Here is a 17,500-nt window from a genome sequence, read left to right on the forward strand (position 1 = left end):
CTCCATGAGAACAGAGGGAGCTGGAGGAGAGTCAGTCTGGGTTCGCGGCTATGATGTGTGCGTGTGTGTATGTGTGTGTGTGTGTGTGTGTGTGTGTGTGTGTGTGTGTATGTATGTGTGTGTGTGTGTGTGTGTGTGTGTGTGTGTGTGAGTGTGTGTGTGTGTGTGTGTGTGTGTGTGTGTGTGTGTGTATGTATGTGTGTGTGTGTGTGTGTGTGTGTGTGTGTGTGTGAGTGTGTGTGTGTGCATTCCTCTTGAATTTATTCTCCAAATCTCCACGAGAACAGAGACAACTAGAGGAGAGTCACTGTGAGTTTGTGGCTGAGGTCAAACTAACCCAGCAGAGAACTTAAAACACAAAAACAACTAACACAGTAACTAGTTCAATCACAATAACAACATACACAAGAACTGGTTAGCAAGTGCACAGTGAACATGTTGTCCCCCACCTATGATGCATGTTCCTTTGTGGTAATGAAGGAACCAGACCAGCAACTCCGTCTCAAGCCCGTACCTGAACTACGATCACAGAAGTGGCGAGCAACGCTCTATGAATGTAGAACTCTCACAGTTGGACACATAATATATGACCTAGTCATATAATCTCTGAACCATCCAACATGATCGAACTGCTCAAATAAGAGTCATTGTTTCTCCGTTGTGAAATATAACGACTATAACTAATGATCATTGTATGCTAACCTCGATGCTAACGTATGAGAATCCCAACGCCTCGTTTGCTGCGCTTCACTTCAGCTCCCATGTTAAACGAACGCTGCTGTTGTCACTGGCTACGGGCGTGAATCGATTTTTCCACTCGGGGCGGAATTTTCTGCGCATCCGCATGCGCAATCTCATAGAAATACATTGGATATTTACAATATATTCATCATATCACTACATATAATGTTTTTCAACCTACTATTATTATATAATCAAAGCACCAATATCATCTCCACATGCTTGCATCCTACCATCCAATCAGAAGTCACAACACGCTGTCAACAAATCCTCTCGGCTATCGGCTGCGCGCTCTGAAACGGCATCTGAACCGGCATTCGGTTCCGCTCAAATCCGCCCGCGCAAACAGCGTGAGTTTGAGGCGTAACATTTAGAACCGAGCACCAAAAAAGGTAATAAAAACCTCAAGCTCTGAACTCTTTTAAAAAACTCATTTTTTTTATGCTCACTGTATAAAGCAAAATGTAATTTGCAATGGAAAAAAAATGACTGTGGTAAACTCTCTGGTATGTGTGACGGACTAACAAACAAATAAGCAAACAAACAAACTAGGTAAGTAAAGAAGACAGGGGGACCCCCTCCCCCCCCCCCCCCGGCCCAAGACTCACCTCCCCGTTCTCCAGGGGCGGGATGCGGGAGTAGAAGGACGTGCAGATGACCTCGTCGTCGCGGGTGTAGAAGGGCGTGCCGGTGCGCGGTGTGACGTTGAAGCGCGTCAGGCACTCCGTGTCGGTGATGGCGTAGTACTGCCAGGGCGTGAACACCTCGCCATCCAGCGAGCGCTCCAGGACCCAGTTCCCCGGCCGCGGAGAGTTGGCCGCCTTGATGATCACATAGGCAATCTGGAACACCTGGAGAGTGGAGAGGGGAGCTTACACACGGCCTGTGATGTTCACATGTGATATATCTGTTACGTGTTTACATGTGACGTGTGATGTATCGGTTACATGTTTACATTTGAGACTATGTATACATGTTTACATGTGATGCATCTGTAAATGTTTACATATTAGATATATGAAGTATCTATTGTGTTTACATGTAATACGTGATACATCTGTTACATGTTTACATGTGATATGTGATGTATTTCATATGTATTTACACATTTATACAGTATGTGATGTAATGTTACAGTTCATGTGATGTATCTGTAGCCTAAATGTTTACATATGATATGTAATGTAATGAGATATCATGTACCTGTTACTTGCTTACATGCTACTTCTGATATATCTGTTACATGTTTATACGTGATATGTGATGTATCTGTTACATATTACTAGCAGTCCAATCTACAGAGTAAGAAGTGGGTTCGATGCCAGGGATGCCTTGACGACAACAGGAAGAGGACTCGACTGAAACACCTAACGCTGTGGGAAGTGTAAAATCTGTTCTGATGTGGTGGAGTCACAGTCCACACCCTACCAGAGAAGGGGGTAGCACCTGAACACCTCCTTTCAAACGGGCGGCACTGGGGTAACATCCTGCCTGGGGTGACAAGAACGGGACACAGGAGACCTGAACCCTGGTGTGTGTCCTGCCCCTGCTACCATTCTCTCTCTCCCCCGTTAACCTCATCCTACTACCAAACAATCACCATCAGGTATGACTCTCTCTTTCTCTCTTTCTTTCTCTCCCTCTCTCTCTCCCTCTCTCTCTCTCTCTCTCTCTTTCATGTGCAGTGAAAGGAGTTTCATGTTACCCTGTTTACAATAGGGCCCTCCATTGAAACCCTACAGGTCTGCTTCAGTCTCAAGTTGCTGATCTCATCTCCAGCCACAAAGACCGTCTGTTCTGGCATCATTCGGACCGCGCAGGAGGACAGGCACGCCGGCCGGGGGGTAGGGAGGCGTTCGCTGGTGTGCGTGCGTGTCCGTGCGTTCGAGGGCGTGTGCGTTCGCGAGTGCGTGTGCATGTAACAAGTCGGGACGATGCGCGCGCACGCGTCGGGAGCGGGGCGTCGCAAAACAACCGTGTCACGACGACTTGGTGCGTGTCATCGTGACGGAAGATCACATAGTCGAACTGTCACAGCGCCACTGACAGTCTGGGGAATCTGCACAGCGCTAAATATAGACACGTTTGTGTTTATTTGTTCTCCCTACTGAGTTCTTTGATCAAATATGAATCTGAGGTTTGCTGCGCCTTGCGACTAGACTCTAGACACTAAGATAGACATAAATATAGAGCTGAGATCATAAGAAAAGTAAACTTCTCAAAGCTGCCAGGATAGAAATCTATGTGGGAAAACAAAATAATGCCAATTAATGGAAAAGTGGATACCCAAATCCCCTAGCAACTTCAAATGGATAAAAAGCGACTTTTTAGTATCTTTTTAGGCTCTAGATCCTTAAAAATATATTCTAACATTCTCTGAGTTCTAATAATCCAACATTCTCTGAGTTATAGTATTCTAACATTCTCTGAGTTCTAATATTCTAACATTCTCTGAGTTCTAGTATTCTAACTGTGGTGGCAATTACTGTATAGGCCTTAGATGCCGTCAGCAATAATCAACCATAATCTCCTCCATGTCCTAGTTGATCAACATGCATCATCTGTGTAGTAAGGTTCGGTGTGTGGGGCCCAGGCGCACAGTAAGGACAAGGCGGACGAACGGTTCAAGCCCAGAGGGCCGAGTTTAATAATGTAACACAAAAGGATTGCCACAAAATAGAATGCCACAAAAAAATATATGGGAGGGAAAAAATGTGACATGACAAAAAAGGGTCACCACTAAATAATACTGTCCCGGTGGTGGGGGGAGCCGGGAGGGCTGGAGGTGGAGCGGGTCGGGGGGCTCGGCAGGTACCGGCACGGCGCTGCGGAGGGGGTCCGGGGTTCTGGAGAGACGAGGAGGACCAAAAGAATGAGATATTAACACTGGTCAGCTGAGGTAGCACTGCAACTAGATAGATGGATGGATGGATGGATGGATGGATGGATGGATGGATGGATGGATGGATGGATGGATGGATGGATGGATGGATGGATGGATGGATGGATGGATGGATGGATGGATAGACAGGCTATACTTTACCATACGTAAAGGCTGGTGAGATCTGGCGACAGGCGGAGTGAAGATCAGGTTCTTGTCGGGGTTTGGAGGTGATTGCTGATGAGGGTCAGGTGTGGTGATTAGAGATGAGGAGCAGGTGCGTGCAGAGCCGTACCGCGGACGCCTCATCGACGAAGGCTCGCGCATAGCTAGAGCATAGCTAATCAACGCCATATTGTTCTGATAAATAGGAATGTCTGTATTTTTGAGACTCCCATATGCATGCAGTGGTTAATTTCCACCACACTAACGTTGCCTGACTTCTAATGTCCCACCATTCTCTGAGTTCTAATATTTTAACATTCTCTGAGTTTTAATATTGTTGTTGTAATATATTAATTCAGGTCTGCAGCAAAAGAGAATATGAAAGAGATACACTTTGTTATCTGATTCACCTCACTCATATAGAGTGTGATAAAGTCTGTCAGTCAAACACTAATTACAAACACACACACTCACACTTAAACACACACAAACTCTCACACACTGTTACTCTCTCACTCTCTCTCTCTCTCTCTCTCTCTCTCTATCTCTCTCTCTCTTGTGCTATCTCTCAAATTAAAATGGCTTTATTGGTATGACAGAAACAAATGTGTTATTAAAGCAAATGGGGGGACAAAAGACCAGTAGAACAATAACATGGAACAGTGAGTCAGTGACTGGTTCCGAAATAAGTATATTAAATCATTAGAACTACACATAAAACACAACTGCAATTACTAATATTTAATTAACAATAGGCTAAGTATAGTTCAGTCTATAATGACTCACGTTCACTGCCTATATGCTGCTTTCTAAACAACGTCTGGCTCTTTGACGGATTTCTGCTGCCCCTATTGAAAACAGGTATTTGTGAGGGCAGCTGTGGCGAGAAGCTAGTTTGTCTTAGTGCTAGGCTTGGAAGGAAGGCTTGTGTTCTGCTAGCTATTATACTTTAGAAATCCTTCCTCAAGACGCTGCCGGACACACAACCCCCTGTCATTATCGGTGTCTAGCCTGTCTCAATTCTTACAGACTGGGGTGATGAATCCCTGGTTCCAGGTGTCAGGGAAACTGTCCGGCATTCAGCACCAGGTTCAACAATACGAGTATGGACTCAGTAGGACTGTGTTTCAGAATATCTGTTCGGATGCTGTTCAGCCCACAAGCTTCTCCTGGCTTTGCGGTATTGATTTCCTCTTTCAGTGTTATTATTGTCATCAATGATTCCAATTGGTTTTGATTATTTTCGATCCAATTCTACTTGTACATGACTCATGCCAGTTAGGGTCTGGGTTTTCAATATGAACTTTCAAAGTAAGTTTTCCAATGTGGACATTTGAATGTGGATCTTTTCTCATTGATTTTCTAATCCAGTTAATTTTCCTCCACAGTTTCCATATTACATTTTGGTTGACTGCATTTTCAATTTCGGTCAGGTTACGTAATTGTGTGGTTTGATGGTTTCTGGCTGTCACACATTCATTGTAAAAAACTATTTTCTAATCTTTTAAGCCATGTGTTTCATATTTATTTCGTATGGTTTGGTCTTTGACATGTATACGTATGTTGGTAATTCAGTAGTTTCTTTATTCTAGTAATCTTGTCAGCAAGTTGTTGTCGTTGTTGTTGTTGTTACCAGTGCCTGTCTTTCTCCACTTATATTTGAGACTGATCAATTACCTCAGCTGTGTATTCCTCTTCATGCTTCTCACTCTCTCTCTCTCTCTCTCTCTCTCTCACACACACACACACACACACACGCACACACACACTTCCTGCTTCTCTCTCTCTCTCACACTCACACACACAGCCCTATGAATAGCACACCTAGCTAATATCCACCGCTCAAACGTGTCATTCATCATGAGCAGTATACTCTAATAGGAAGAGAGCGTAACCACCCACGTTCTGAGAGTGAAGGCCGCTGGGAGAGAAGAGAGTGTAGGAAAACTTTCACTGGGTTCAGCTGATGAGAGTGAACCAACTCATACTTTTGTTGGGTAAGAGTTGGTTGGAAAGGACTGTGGATTTCCCTCCACGGCCCCTGTGTGTCTGTCAAACCTTTTGTGACTAAATGGAAACTAGCAAACTGGAATGAATGAATGAATGAATGAATGAACAAACTGAATGAATCAATGAATGAATAGACAAACTGAATGAATGAATGAATGAATGAATGAATGAATGAATGAATGAATGAATGAAGGAAGGAAGGAAGGAAGGAAGGAAGGAAGGAAGGAAGGAAGGAAGGAAGGAACAAACTGAATGAATGAATGAATGAATGAATGAATGAATGATTTGATTGATGGGATGGTTTGCTCACACACACACACACACACACACACACATGCACACAAATGCATGCGAGCACACACACACACACACACACACATGTACACACATGCGAATGCACACACATCTCATCACTCAGTGGGCAGAGAGACAGGACCAAATAACTGTAATTCTTGGATTCATTTAAAACTGGCCAATATGGTAAGAACACACACACACACACACACACACCTCCATTATTGTCCATCATTATTCAGACTTCCACTCTAGTGGGCCTTCAGGATAACAAGGGGGAAATGAGAGTGCTGATGTCACAGGCGATAACATTCTCACTCTCTCTTTCGCATGCACACACACACAAACACACACACACACACACTCACCGGTTCACAGACACACACACACACACACACACACACACACAGGGCCTGGAGCGCAGGCAGCTTCACTCTCATTTGGAGGCGGAGATGACAGCTCGCTCTGAGGCCGCAGGGGAAATACGTCTGACTGGAGACTAAATAGGATTCTATTTTACTGGCTGACCACGCAGTCAACAACCCCCTCCCCCCCACACACACACACACATCACACACACACACACACACACACTCTCACTCTCACTCACACACACACATCACACACACACACACTCTCACTCTCACTCACACACACACACACTCTCACTCACACACTCACACACACACACACACACACACACACACACACACACACACATCACACACACACACACACACACACACACACACACACACACACACTCTCACTCTCACTCACACACACACACACATCACACACACACACACACACACACTCTCACTCACACAAACACACACACACACACACACACACTAGCTTCCGAGGACTGTCCATATGAGGAAGTGAGAGGACTGATTCTGTGCGTTGCCAAGCGAGAGACCTTTCAGACTAAAACCAGCGGGGATATTTCTCATTAGCAGCTAGCGACTGACTCAGGATGCGTTTTTTTCCGACTGCCGGGTGTTAGGAGATTTGTTGCGTTCGCCGTTGTTATGTTTCCCGCAAAATGGCCGATGCTGACCGAGGGAACGATGGTTCGAGGGCTGGAGAACTTCAGTGACTCCCTGATGGAGAGAGGGGGAGAGAGGGGAGAGAAGGAGAGAGGGAGGGGAGAAGGAGAGAGAAGAGAGAAGAGAGAAGAGAGAAGAGAGAAGAGAGAAGAGAGAAGAGAGAAGAGACGGGAGGGGGAGAGAAGGAGAGAAGGAGAGAAGGAAAGAAGGAGAGGAGGGATGGGGAGAGAAGGAGAGAGGAGAGAAGGAGAGGAGGGACGGGGAGAGAAGGAGAGAGGAGAGAGGGAATGAACGAGAGAGGGAGAGAAGGAGAGAGGGGAGGGGAGAGAAGGGAGAGAAGGAGAGAAGGAATGAACGAGAGAGGGAGAGAAGGAGAGAGGGGAGAGGAGAGAAGGAGAGAGGGGAAGGATGAGTAAAGAGAGGGGAGAGGGAGAGAAGGAGACGGGAGATAAGGAGAGAAGGAGAGAGGGGAGGGATGAGTAAAGAGAGGAGAGAAGGAGACAGGGGAGGGGAGAGAAGGAGAGAAGGGAGAGAAGGAGAGAGGGGAGGGGTGAGTGAAGAGAGGGGTGAGGGAGAGAAGGAGAGAGGGGAGGGGAGAGAAGGCAGGGGTGAGTTGAACATTGACATGGAGAAGGTGTGTATAGCGACTCATTCATATGAACTGCAAAGCGTAATCCAGGAGTGTGTGTTTGAGTTGATCCTGTGACAGGCGCGATGAGGATGAGTGATGAGTGATGAGTCGGCGCTCATTAGCATCTCATCAGCATGTCATTACCATATTAAAATAGACACCGCGCCACTCCCCTCTGTCAGATCTCCATCATTATTTAACCAGACTCTCAGGTTGATTTATGAAGGCAGTGTGACCTGGGCTGGACTGGCCATACACACATCTCTCTATCTCACACACACACACACATACACACACACACAAAAATGTACAAACCGCGCATATAAACACACACAAGTGAGGCCCGCCTTGCAAGTCTTGTAACGTAGCAGTGCGGCTGCAATGTTCAGTGACCGTGATGCTCAGACCGTCAGGAGGTATTGGCTTGGTGAGGCCGCATTTTTTCGCTCTCGTTTGGAGCTGTCAGGAGCTGTCAGGAGCCGACTTCTCCCACAAATCAGCCCCCGTCATGCCAGGACGTCGGGAGGAAATGAGCCTATCAGCAGTTTTTTGCTGCCCTTATTTTGTCTTTTGTGCCTTACTGTTTTACTGTGCTTATGAGTTGTCTGTATCTATCTATCTATCTATCTATCTATCTATCTATCTATCTATCTATCTATCTATCTATCTATCTATCTACAGTATCTATCTATCTATCTATCTATCTATCTATCTATCTATCATTAAAGTACTATCTATCTACAGTATCTACGTATCTATAGAGTGGAGTTTTCACACAGGAGGAGAATTCAAGACAGAATTCAAGACAAATCTAGAAGACGCTACCGCTGCTGCATTTTCAAAACATACTTGTACTGTTAGGTTAATCATCGGGACCTTCACTGCTTATAGACATGGCATTGAGAAGCTCTATTGAACACAGAGATTAAAGTCTTTCCTGAATGCGACTGATTTATTCACAACCAGATTCATGACATTAATATCTCTCTACACCAAATACACAGCGAATTATGCCCAATAGCATTTTATAAGGCACTCGCTTCACCCCCCCCCCATCTGTTCTAAAATCACTGTAACCCACAGCCTACTACCACTATCCAGAGCACTTCCGGTTTCCTAATCCAAATGCCGACTCGCGCTCTCTGAGGCCACTGGCTGGCTGGAATGTGAAAAGTGCAAAAGAGGAACTGACTTTCAGCTTGGCACATCTCGCCCTTCCTCTGGCACCTTTTTGGGGGATTGCAGGGGGGAAGCACATTGGTGTGTGTGTGTGTGTGTGTGTGTGTGTGTGTGTGTGTGTGTGTGTGTGTGTTCTACCACCTACCTGATGTAAGTCCAGGGTGATAGTCACATAGTGGTATGCCATGCCGTTCTTGATGCTGGGACTCTGCCACCAACGGTTGGTCCCATCTATAGCATACTGTATAGGATGTCGCTCTGAAGAGGAGACAACATAAGGAGAGAGGAGGCGAGGGGACAGGAAAGGAGAGAGAAGAGGAGATAGGAGAGGAGGGGACAGGAGAGGAGAGAAGATTAACAGAGAAAATGGAGCGAGTTTTACTTCAGATAAGATAAAGTCATTTCCATTGTGGGTTTTTAAGGTTAGCCGGCTTTAGTCACACTACTTATTTCTGCCATTTCCTTATTCGCTAGAAACCATGGCAACAAGCGAGGAGACTGCTAATGAAGATGCATTGTTTAAGAACAATGCATCTTCTCCTCCTCTTCCTCTCCTCCAGCCTTCATCCTCCACCTTCACCCCTCCTCCCCTTATTCTACAACTCTATCCTCCCTGAGGAAATCTCAAGGGCCTTTGGTGTAAAGAGTGTGAAAGCTAACGGGCTATTCCAGAGTGGTACACTCCCGACTGACCTGCTGGGGAGGTGGTCTGTAGGTAGACCTGCTGGAGAGGTGTCTATAACAGACCTGCTGGGGAGGTGGTCTATAACAGACCTGCTGGGGAGGTGTCTATAACAGACCTGCTGGGGAGGTGTCTATAACAGACCTGCTGGGGAGGTGGTCTATAACAGACCTGCTGGGGAGGTGGTCTATAACAGACCTGCTGGGGAGGTGGTCTATAACAGACCTGCTGGGGAGGTGTCTATAACAGACCTGCTGGAGAGGTATCTATAACAGACCTGCTGGGGAGGTGTCTATAACAGACCTGCTGGGGAGGTAGTCTATAACAGACCTGCTGGGGAGGTGGTCTATAACAGACCTGCTGGGGAGGTGTCTATAACAGACCTGCTGGGAAGGTGTCTATAACAGACCTGCTGGAGAGGTATCTATAACAGACCTGCTGGGGAGGTGGTCTGTAGGTAGACCTGCTGGGGAGGTGTCTATAACAGACCTGCTGGGGAGGTGGTCTATAACAGACCTGCTGGAGAGGTATCTATAACAGACCTGCTGGGAAGGTGTCTATAACAGACCTGCTGGGGAGGTGTCTATAACAGACCTGCTGGGGAGGTGGTCTATAATAGACCTGCTGGGGAGGTGGTCTATAACAGACCTGCTGGGGAGGTGGTCTATAACAGACCTGCTGGGAAGGTGTCTATAACAGACCTGCTGGGGAGGTGGTCTATAACAGACCTGCTGGGGAGGTGGTCTATAACAGACCTGCTGGGAAGGTGTCTATAACAGACCTGCTGGGGAGGTGGTCTATAACAGACCTGCTGGGAAGGTGTCTATAACAGACCTGCTGGGGAGGTGGTCTGTAGGTAGACCTGCTGGGGAGGTAGTCTATAACAGACCTGCTGGGGAGGTAGTCTATAACAGACCTGCTGGGGAGGTGTCTATAACAGACCTGCTGGGGAGGTAGTCTATAACAGACCTGCTGGGGAGGTGTCTATAACAGACCTGCTGGGGAGGTGTCTATAACAGACCTGCTGGAGAGGTGTCTATAACAGACCTGCTGGGAAGGTGTCTATTACAGACCTGCTGGGGAGGTGGTCTATAATAGACCTGCTGGGGAGGTGGTCTATAACAGACCTGCTGGGGAGGTGGTCTATAACAGACCTGCTGGGGAGGTGTCTATAACAGACCTGCTGGGGAGGTGTCTATAACAGACCTGCTGGGGAGGTGGTCTGTAGGTAGACCTGCTAGGGAGGTGGTCTATAACAGACCTGCTGGGGAGGGGGTCTATAACAGACCTGCTGGGGAGGTATCTATAACAGACCTGCTGGAGAGGTGTCTATAACAGACCTGCTAGGGAGGTGGTCTATAACAGACCTGCTGGGGAGGTATCTATAACAGACCTGCTGGAGAGGTGTCTATAACAGACCTGCTAGGGAGGTGGTCTATAACAGACCTGCTGGAGAGGTGGTCTATAACAGACCTGCTGGGGAGGTGGTCTATAACAGACCTGCTGGGGAGGTGGTCTGTATCAGACCTGCTGGGGAGGTGGTCTATAACAGACCTGCTGGGGAGGTGGTCTATAACAGACCTGCTGGGGAGGTGTCTATAACAGACCTGCTGGGGAGGTGGTCTATAACAGACCTGCTGGAGAGGTGTCTATAACAGACCTGCTGGGGAGGTGGTCTATAACAGACCTGCTGGGGAGGTGGTCTGTATCAGACCTGCTGGGGAGGTGGTCTATAACAGACCTGCTGGGGAGGTGGTCTATAACAGACCTGCTGGGAAGGTGTCTATAACAGACCTGCTGGGGAGGTGTCTATAACAGACCTGCTGGGGAGGTGGTCTGTAGGTAGACCTGCTAGGGAGGTGGTCTATAACAGACCTGCTGGGGAGGTGGCCTATAACAGACCTGCTGGGGAGGTAGTCTATAACAGACCTGCTGGGGAGGTGGTCTATAACAGACCTGCTGGGGAGGTGGTCTGTAGGTAGACCTGCTGGGGAGGTGGTCTATAACAGACCTGCTGGGGAGGTGGTCTATAACAGACCTGCTGGGGAGGTGGTCTGTAGGTAGACCTGCTAGGGAGGTGGTCTATAACAGACCTGCTGGGGAGGTGGTCTATAACAGACCTGCTGGGGAGGTGGTCTATAACAGACCTGCTGGGGAGGTGGTCTATAACAGACCTGCTGGGGAGGTGGTCTATAATAGACCTGCTGGGGAGGTGGTCTATAACAGACCTGCTGGGGAGGTGGTCTGTAACAGACCTGCTGGGGAGGTGGTCTATAACAGACATGCTGGGAAGGTGTATATAACAGACCTGCTGGGGAGGTGGTCTATAACAGACCTGCTGGGGAGGTGGTCTATAATAGACCTGCTGGGGAGGTGGTCTATAACAGACCTGCTGGGAAGGTGTCTATAACAGACCTGCTGGGGAGGTGGTCTATAATAGACCTGCTGGGGAGGTGGTCTATAACAGACCTGCTGGGGAGGTGGTCTATAACAGACCTGCTGGGGAGGTGGTCTATAATAGACCTGCTGGGGAGGTGGTCTATAACAGACCTGCTGGGGAGGTGGTCTATAACAGACCTGCTGGGGAGGTGGTCTGTAGGTAGACCTGCTAGGGAGGTGGTCTATAACAGACCTGCTGGGGAGGTGGTCTATAACAGACCTGCTGGGGAGGTGGTCTGTAGGTAGACCTGCTAGGGAGGTGGTCTATAACAGACCTGCTGGGGAGGTGGTCTGTAGGTAGACCTGCTAGGGGGGTGGTCTATAACAGACCTGCTAGGGAGGTGGTCTATAACAGACCTGCTGGGGAGGTGGTCTATAACAGACCTGCTGGGGAGGTGGTCTGTAGGTAGACCTGCTAGGGAGGTGGTCTGTAGGTAGACCTGCTGGGGAGGTGGTCTATAACAGACCTGCTGGGGAGGTGGTCTGTAGGTAGACCTGCTAGGGAGGTGGTCTATAACAGACCTGCTGGGGAGGTGGTCTATAACAGACCTGCTGGGGAGGTGTCTATAACAGACCTGCTGGGGAGGTGGTCTGTAGGTAGACCTGCTAGGGAGGTGGTCTGTAGGTAGACCTGCTGGGGAGGTGGTCTTTAACAGACCTGCTGGGGAGGTGGTCTATAACAGACCTGCTAGGGAGGTGGTCTGTAGGTAGACCTGCTAGGGAGGTGGTCTATAATAGACCTGCTAGGGAGGTGGTCTGTAGGTAGACCTGCTAGGGAGGTGGTCTATAATAGACCTGCTGGGGAGGTGGTCTATAACAGACCTGCTGGGGAGGTGGTCTATAACAGACCTGCTGGGGAGGTGGTCTGTAGGTAGACCTGCTGGGGAGGTGGTCTATAACAGACCTGCTGGGGAGGTGGTCTATAACAGACCTGCTGGGGAGATGTCTATAACAGACCTGCTGGGGAGGTGGTCTGTAGGTAGACCTGCTGGGGAAGTGGTCGGTATCAGACCTGCAGGGGAGGTGGTCTATAACAGACCTGCTGGGGAGGTGGTCTATACCTGAGCCCACCACCCGGGGTGAGATTTAAGTCTGGACACGCACTTAGAGCCTTGCGCTTCTGACATAAGGAGTCTGTCTGGATTATTGAGTCTGAGTAAAAGTATAATCTCAAATAGGAGAGTACTGGAGCTCACGGATCATCTTTAGAAAAACTTTTATTTGGTGCACAGACCAGTCACTGGCGTTTTGCCAGAGTGTGTTCTTCAGAGTGTGCTCTTCAGTTTGTTCTTCAGAGTGTCTGTCAAAACTTTTTTTTTCTTCTAAACATGATCCGTGAGCTTCAGTACTCTCCTATTTCATGCCGCTGCTCCTTAACTGAGAGCACCGGTCCTCATCTCCATAAGCAGGCTTTAGCACGTGAACTTTCCCCAAAAAAGAATAGTCTGTTCTACTCAGGGACCAGGTCAGAACAGATGACTCTTCAGATGACTCTTATTTATGCCATTCGATCATTGATTCGATCATCAGTTGACTGTTGAGCACCCTATTTCCGAGGTCATTTTGAGGCTCGCTTGAGACGGAATGAGTGTTCCTGAATGGCGCGGGCGAACGCAGCCTGGCTTCACACAACCGCGCTTTGGGATGCCAGGTTGGCTAGCCGAGCAAGCGCTTTCAACGACGCACTCTAGACGGAACGAGCGTCGAGAAACAGGACGAAGGAAAGCCAGCGGTCGGAGCTTGTATCATACTAGACCGAACCCTGTGACTCATCACCTCCTCTTTGTTTATCTTTGTGAGCGTGTGCACGTGTGCGTGTGCATGTGTGTGTGTGCATGTGTGTGTGCATGTGTGCGTGTGTGTTTTACCAAACTGCCTCTCGCTCTTCTGGTTGCATACGCGGCACTGTGGGTTCCTGACCGGCTGTCCAGGCACGTGCTCCACCAGCTTACAGAACATCTCTGGTCTAGACTCTCCACACGTGGCGTTGGACGTGATCTTCGCCATGGACGCCAGATTCAGCACCGCCGGGAACAGGCCTGCGAGGGGGGTGGGGGGGGGTTGGTAGAGTCAATGATGTTGATGATGTCACTACAGACTGGACAGTAAAGGTAGACAGTGATGTAATTACAGACTGGTGATTTAAAGGTAGAGTCAGTGATATAACTACAGACTGGACACAGAAAAGGTAGAGTCATGTTACTACTGCACACTCTCGAAATGTGAGCGCATTAATGTATTTTATGTAGAACCATTTGGGAACCGAATTGTTCCAAAGGTTCCTCATTTGTTTCCAAGTCCATATTCAATTGTAAACTCTTCTGGGTCAGATAAAACCCTCTTCGGTTCCAAGTCGAACCTTTCAGTGGGCTCCATATGGATATATTCAAGGTTATATTTGGAACCCAAAAAGGTTCTATCTGAGCTGAAAAGGGTTCTGTCCCTAGGGATGATGCTGCAGGTTACAGAGCTGAGCTATGTTCATATTGAAAAATAGCGACAACTTGACAGACAGGATCATCAAGAGAGACTTGACAACGAAAATATATCCAAACTTCGAATCAAGTTTTGAAAAAGTCAAGATGCCCTCATTCCTTCAAACCCCACTGATATATAATAAAGATGTGGTGCTGTCTTAAGTTTCTGGCTCACACACACACCCACACACACACACACACACACACACACACACACACACACACAGAGCAGAGTCTGGAGCTCAGGTAGAAAGAAGAGAGCTCTATTGGGATGTTAGAGTTCCACATTAGGATGCAACGCATCGGGCATTTGTTTTCTCACAATGCGTCAATACGCCTGCCCCAATATACAGATAAAGCATGAATGGATAAATAAATACTTTGAGCCACTTTAGTAGTCTGTTATTTAGCTGTTTACTGCAAAGACCCCAGCCATCATAGCTCTGGTGCATACAGGCATATCAGTGTGTAGTGTTTAGGGTTAGAGGTTAGCTCATACAGGCGTATCAGTGTGTAGTGTTTAGGGTTAGAGGTTAGCTCATACAGGCGTATCAGTGTGTAGTGTTTAGGGTTAGGGGTATCAGTGTGTAGGGTTAGGGGTTAGGGGTTAGCTCATACCGGTGTATCAGTGTGTAGTGTTTAGGGTTAGGGGTATCAGTGTGTAGGGTTAGGGGTTAGGGGTTAGCTCATACCGGTGTATCAGTGTGTAGGGTTTAGGGTTAGGGGTTAGCTCATACAGGCGTACTGTGTCAGTGTGTAGTGTTTAGGGTTAGGGGTATCAGTGTGTAGGGTTTAGGGTTAGGGGTTAGCTCATACAGGCGTATCAGTGTGTAGTGATTTGGGTTAGGGGTATCAGTGTGTAGTGTTTAGGGTTAGGGGTTAGCTCATACAGGTGTATCAGTGTGTAGTGTTTAGGGTTAGCTTATACAGGCGTATCAGTGTGTAGTGTTTAGGGTTAGGGGTATCAGTGTGTAGGGTTTAGGGTTAGGGGTTAGCTCATACAGGCGTATCAGTGTGTAGTGTTTAGGGTTAGGGGTAAGCTCATACAGGCGTATCAGTGTGTAGGGTTTAGGGTTAGGGGTATCAGTGTGTAGGGTTTAGGGTTAGGGGTTAGCTCATACAGGCGTATCAGTGTGTAGGGTTTAGGGTTAGGGGTTAGCTCATACAGGCGTACTGTGTCAGTGTGTAGGGTTTAGGGTTAGGGGTATCAGTGTGTAGTGTTCAGGGTTAGGGGCTACTGGACCGCTCTGCCTTGAAGCAGCTGGAGCGTAGGAACAACACAACTGGTTCATATTACTCATCTGGCTTCAGTTCAACCTGCTCAGACATCCTGGCTCTGTCACACTGCAGTTACACTCTAAACACACACAGGCGCGCACGTGCAAACACACACACACACACACACACACACACACACACACAGCATACAGACATCACACACACACAGCATACAGACATCCCACACACACAGCATACAGACATCACACACACACACACACATATACACACACACACAGCATACAGACATCACACACACACACAGCATACAGACATCACACACACACTCACACAGCATAAGACATCACACACACACACACACACACACAGCATACAGATATCACACACACACACACACACACACACACACACACACACACACAGCATACAGACATCACACACACTCACACAGCATAAGACATCACACACACACACACACACACACACATATGCATACAGACATCACACACACACAGCATACAGACATCACACACACACACACACACACACACACACACAGCATACAGACATCACACACACTCACACAGCATAAGACATCACACACACACACATACACATATGCATACAGACATCACACACACACAGCATACAGACATCACACACACACACACACACACACACAGCATACAGACATCACACACACACACACACACACACACACACACACACACACACACACACACACACACACATACTGTACATCACACACATACACAGCAGACATCACAAAGACAGAAACAACTGGTTGTGATTAGACACAGGCCTCAGAATCAGAGCTTCAGTTAGAATGGGGATGAATGATGGGGTGGGAGGGCGGGGAGACGGGTATGTCCGTTGTAAAATAGAGAATTAGAAAGAGAGAGACAGTGACTGAGAGAAAGAGAGAGAGGGAGAGAATGTGTGTGTGTGCATGCATGTGTGTGTGCGTGTGTGTGTGTGTGTGTGTGGGAACAGTGTTATCAAAGAGCCTGGCCCATTGCTCAGAATGACTCGCAGCTGTCTCCAGACATCCAGCGCTGATAAACTGTGAACTGTGAAGAACGTCTGAGTGCTCACGGATCACAGAGAACCAGCACTGATAATACTCCTGCCTCAGAAACCAGCACTATAAAACCTTCTACCTCAGGAACCAGCACTATAACACCTTCTACCTCAGGAACCAGCACTGATAAACCTCCTGCCTCAGAAACCAGCACTGTTAAACCTCCTGCCTCAGGAACCAGCACTGTTAAATCTCCTGCCTCAGGAACCAGCACTATAAAACCTTCTACCTCAGGAACCAGCACTATAAAACCTTCTACCTCAGGAACCAGCACTATAAAACCTTCTACCTCAGGAACCAGCACTGATAAACCTCCTGCCTCAGAAACCAGCACTGTTAAACCTCCTGCCTCAGAAACCAGCACTGTTAAACATCCTGCCTCAGGAACCAGCACTATAAAACCTTCTACCTCAGGAACCAGCACTATAAAACCTTCTACCCCAGGAACCAGCACTATAAAACCTTCTACCTCAGGAACCAGCACTGTTAAACATCCTACCTCAGAAACCAGCACTGTTAAACCTCCTGCCTCAGGAACCAGCACTGTTAAACCTCCTGCCTCACACATCACCCTAACATAACGCGAGCGATCGAATTTACCGCGACAT

At 47.8% G+C, this 17,500-nt stretch overlaps 1 protein-coding gene across 1 annotated transcript in view; it reads right to left on the minus strand.

Moving 5' to 3' along the window:
• Positions 1-17,500, minus strand: part of LOC311321970 (laminin subunit alpha-2-like) — a gene marked incomplete at both ends in the record, with an annotated part of 84,953 nt that overhangs the window by 43,687 nt on the left and 23,766 nt on the right. Inside the window, 3 exons of the mRNA XM_084453983.1 lie at positions 1,350-1,592; positions 9,099-9,211; positions 13,943-14,113. Coding sequence (XP_084310109.1) covers positions 1,350-1,592; positions 9,099-9,211; positions 13,943-14,113 — 527 coding nt within the window. The remainder of the gene's footprint in view (positions 1-1,349; positions 1,593-9,098; positions 9,212-13,942; positions 14,114-17,500) is intronic.

Source organism: Borostomias antarcticus (genome assembly GCF_949987555.1).
Source record: "Borostomias antarcticus genome assembly, chromosome: 19".
Taxonomy (NCBI): domain Eukaryota; kingdom Metazoa; phylum Chordata; class Actinopteri; order Stomiiformes; family Stomiidae; genus Borostomias; species Borostomias antarcticus.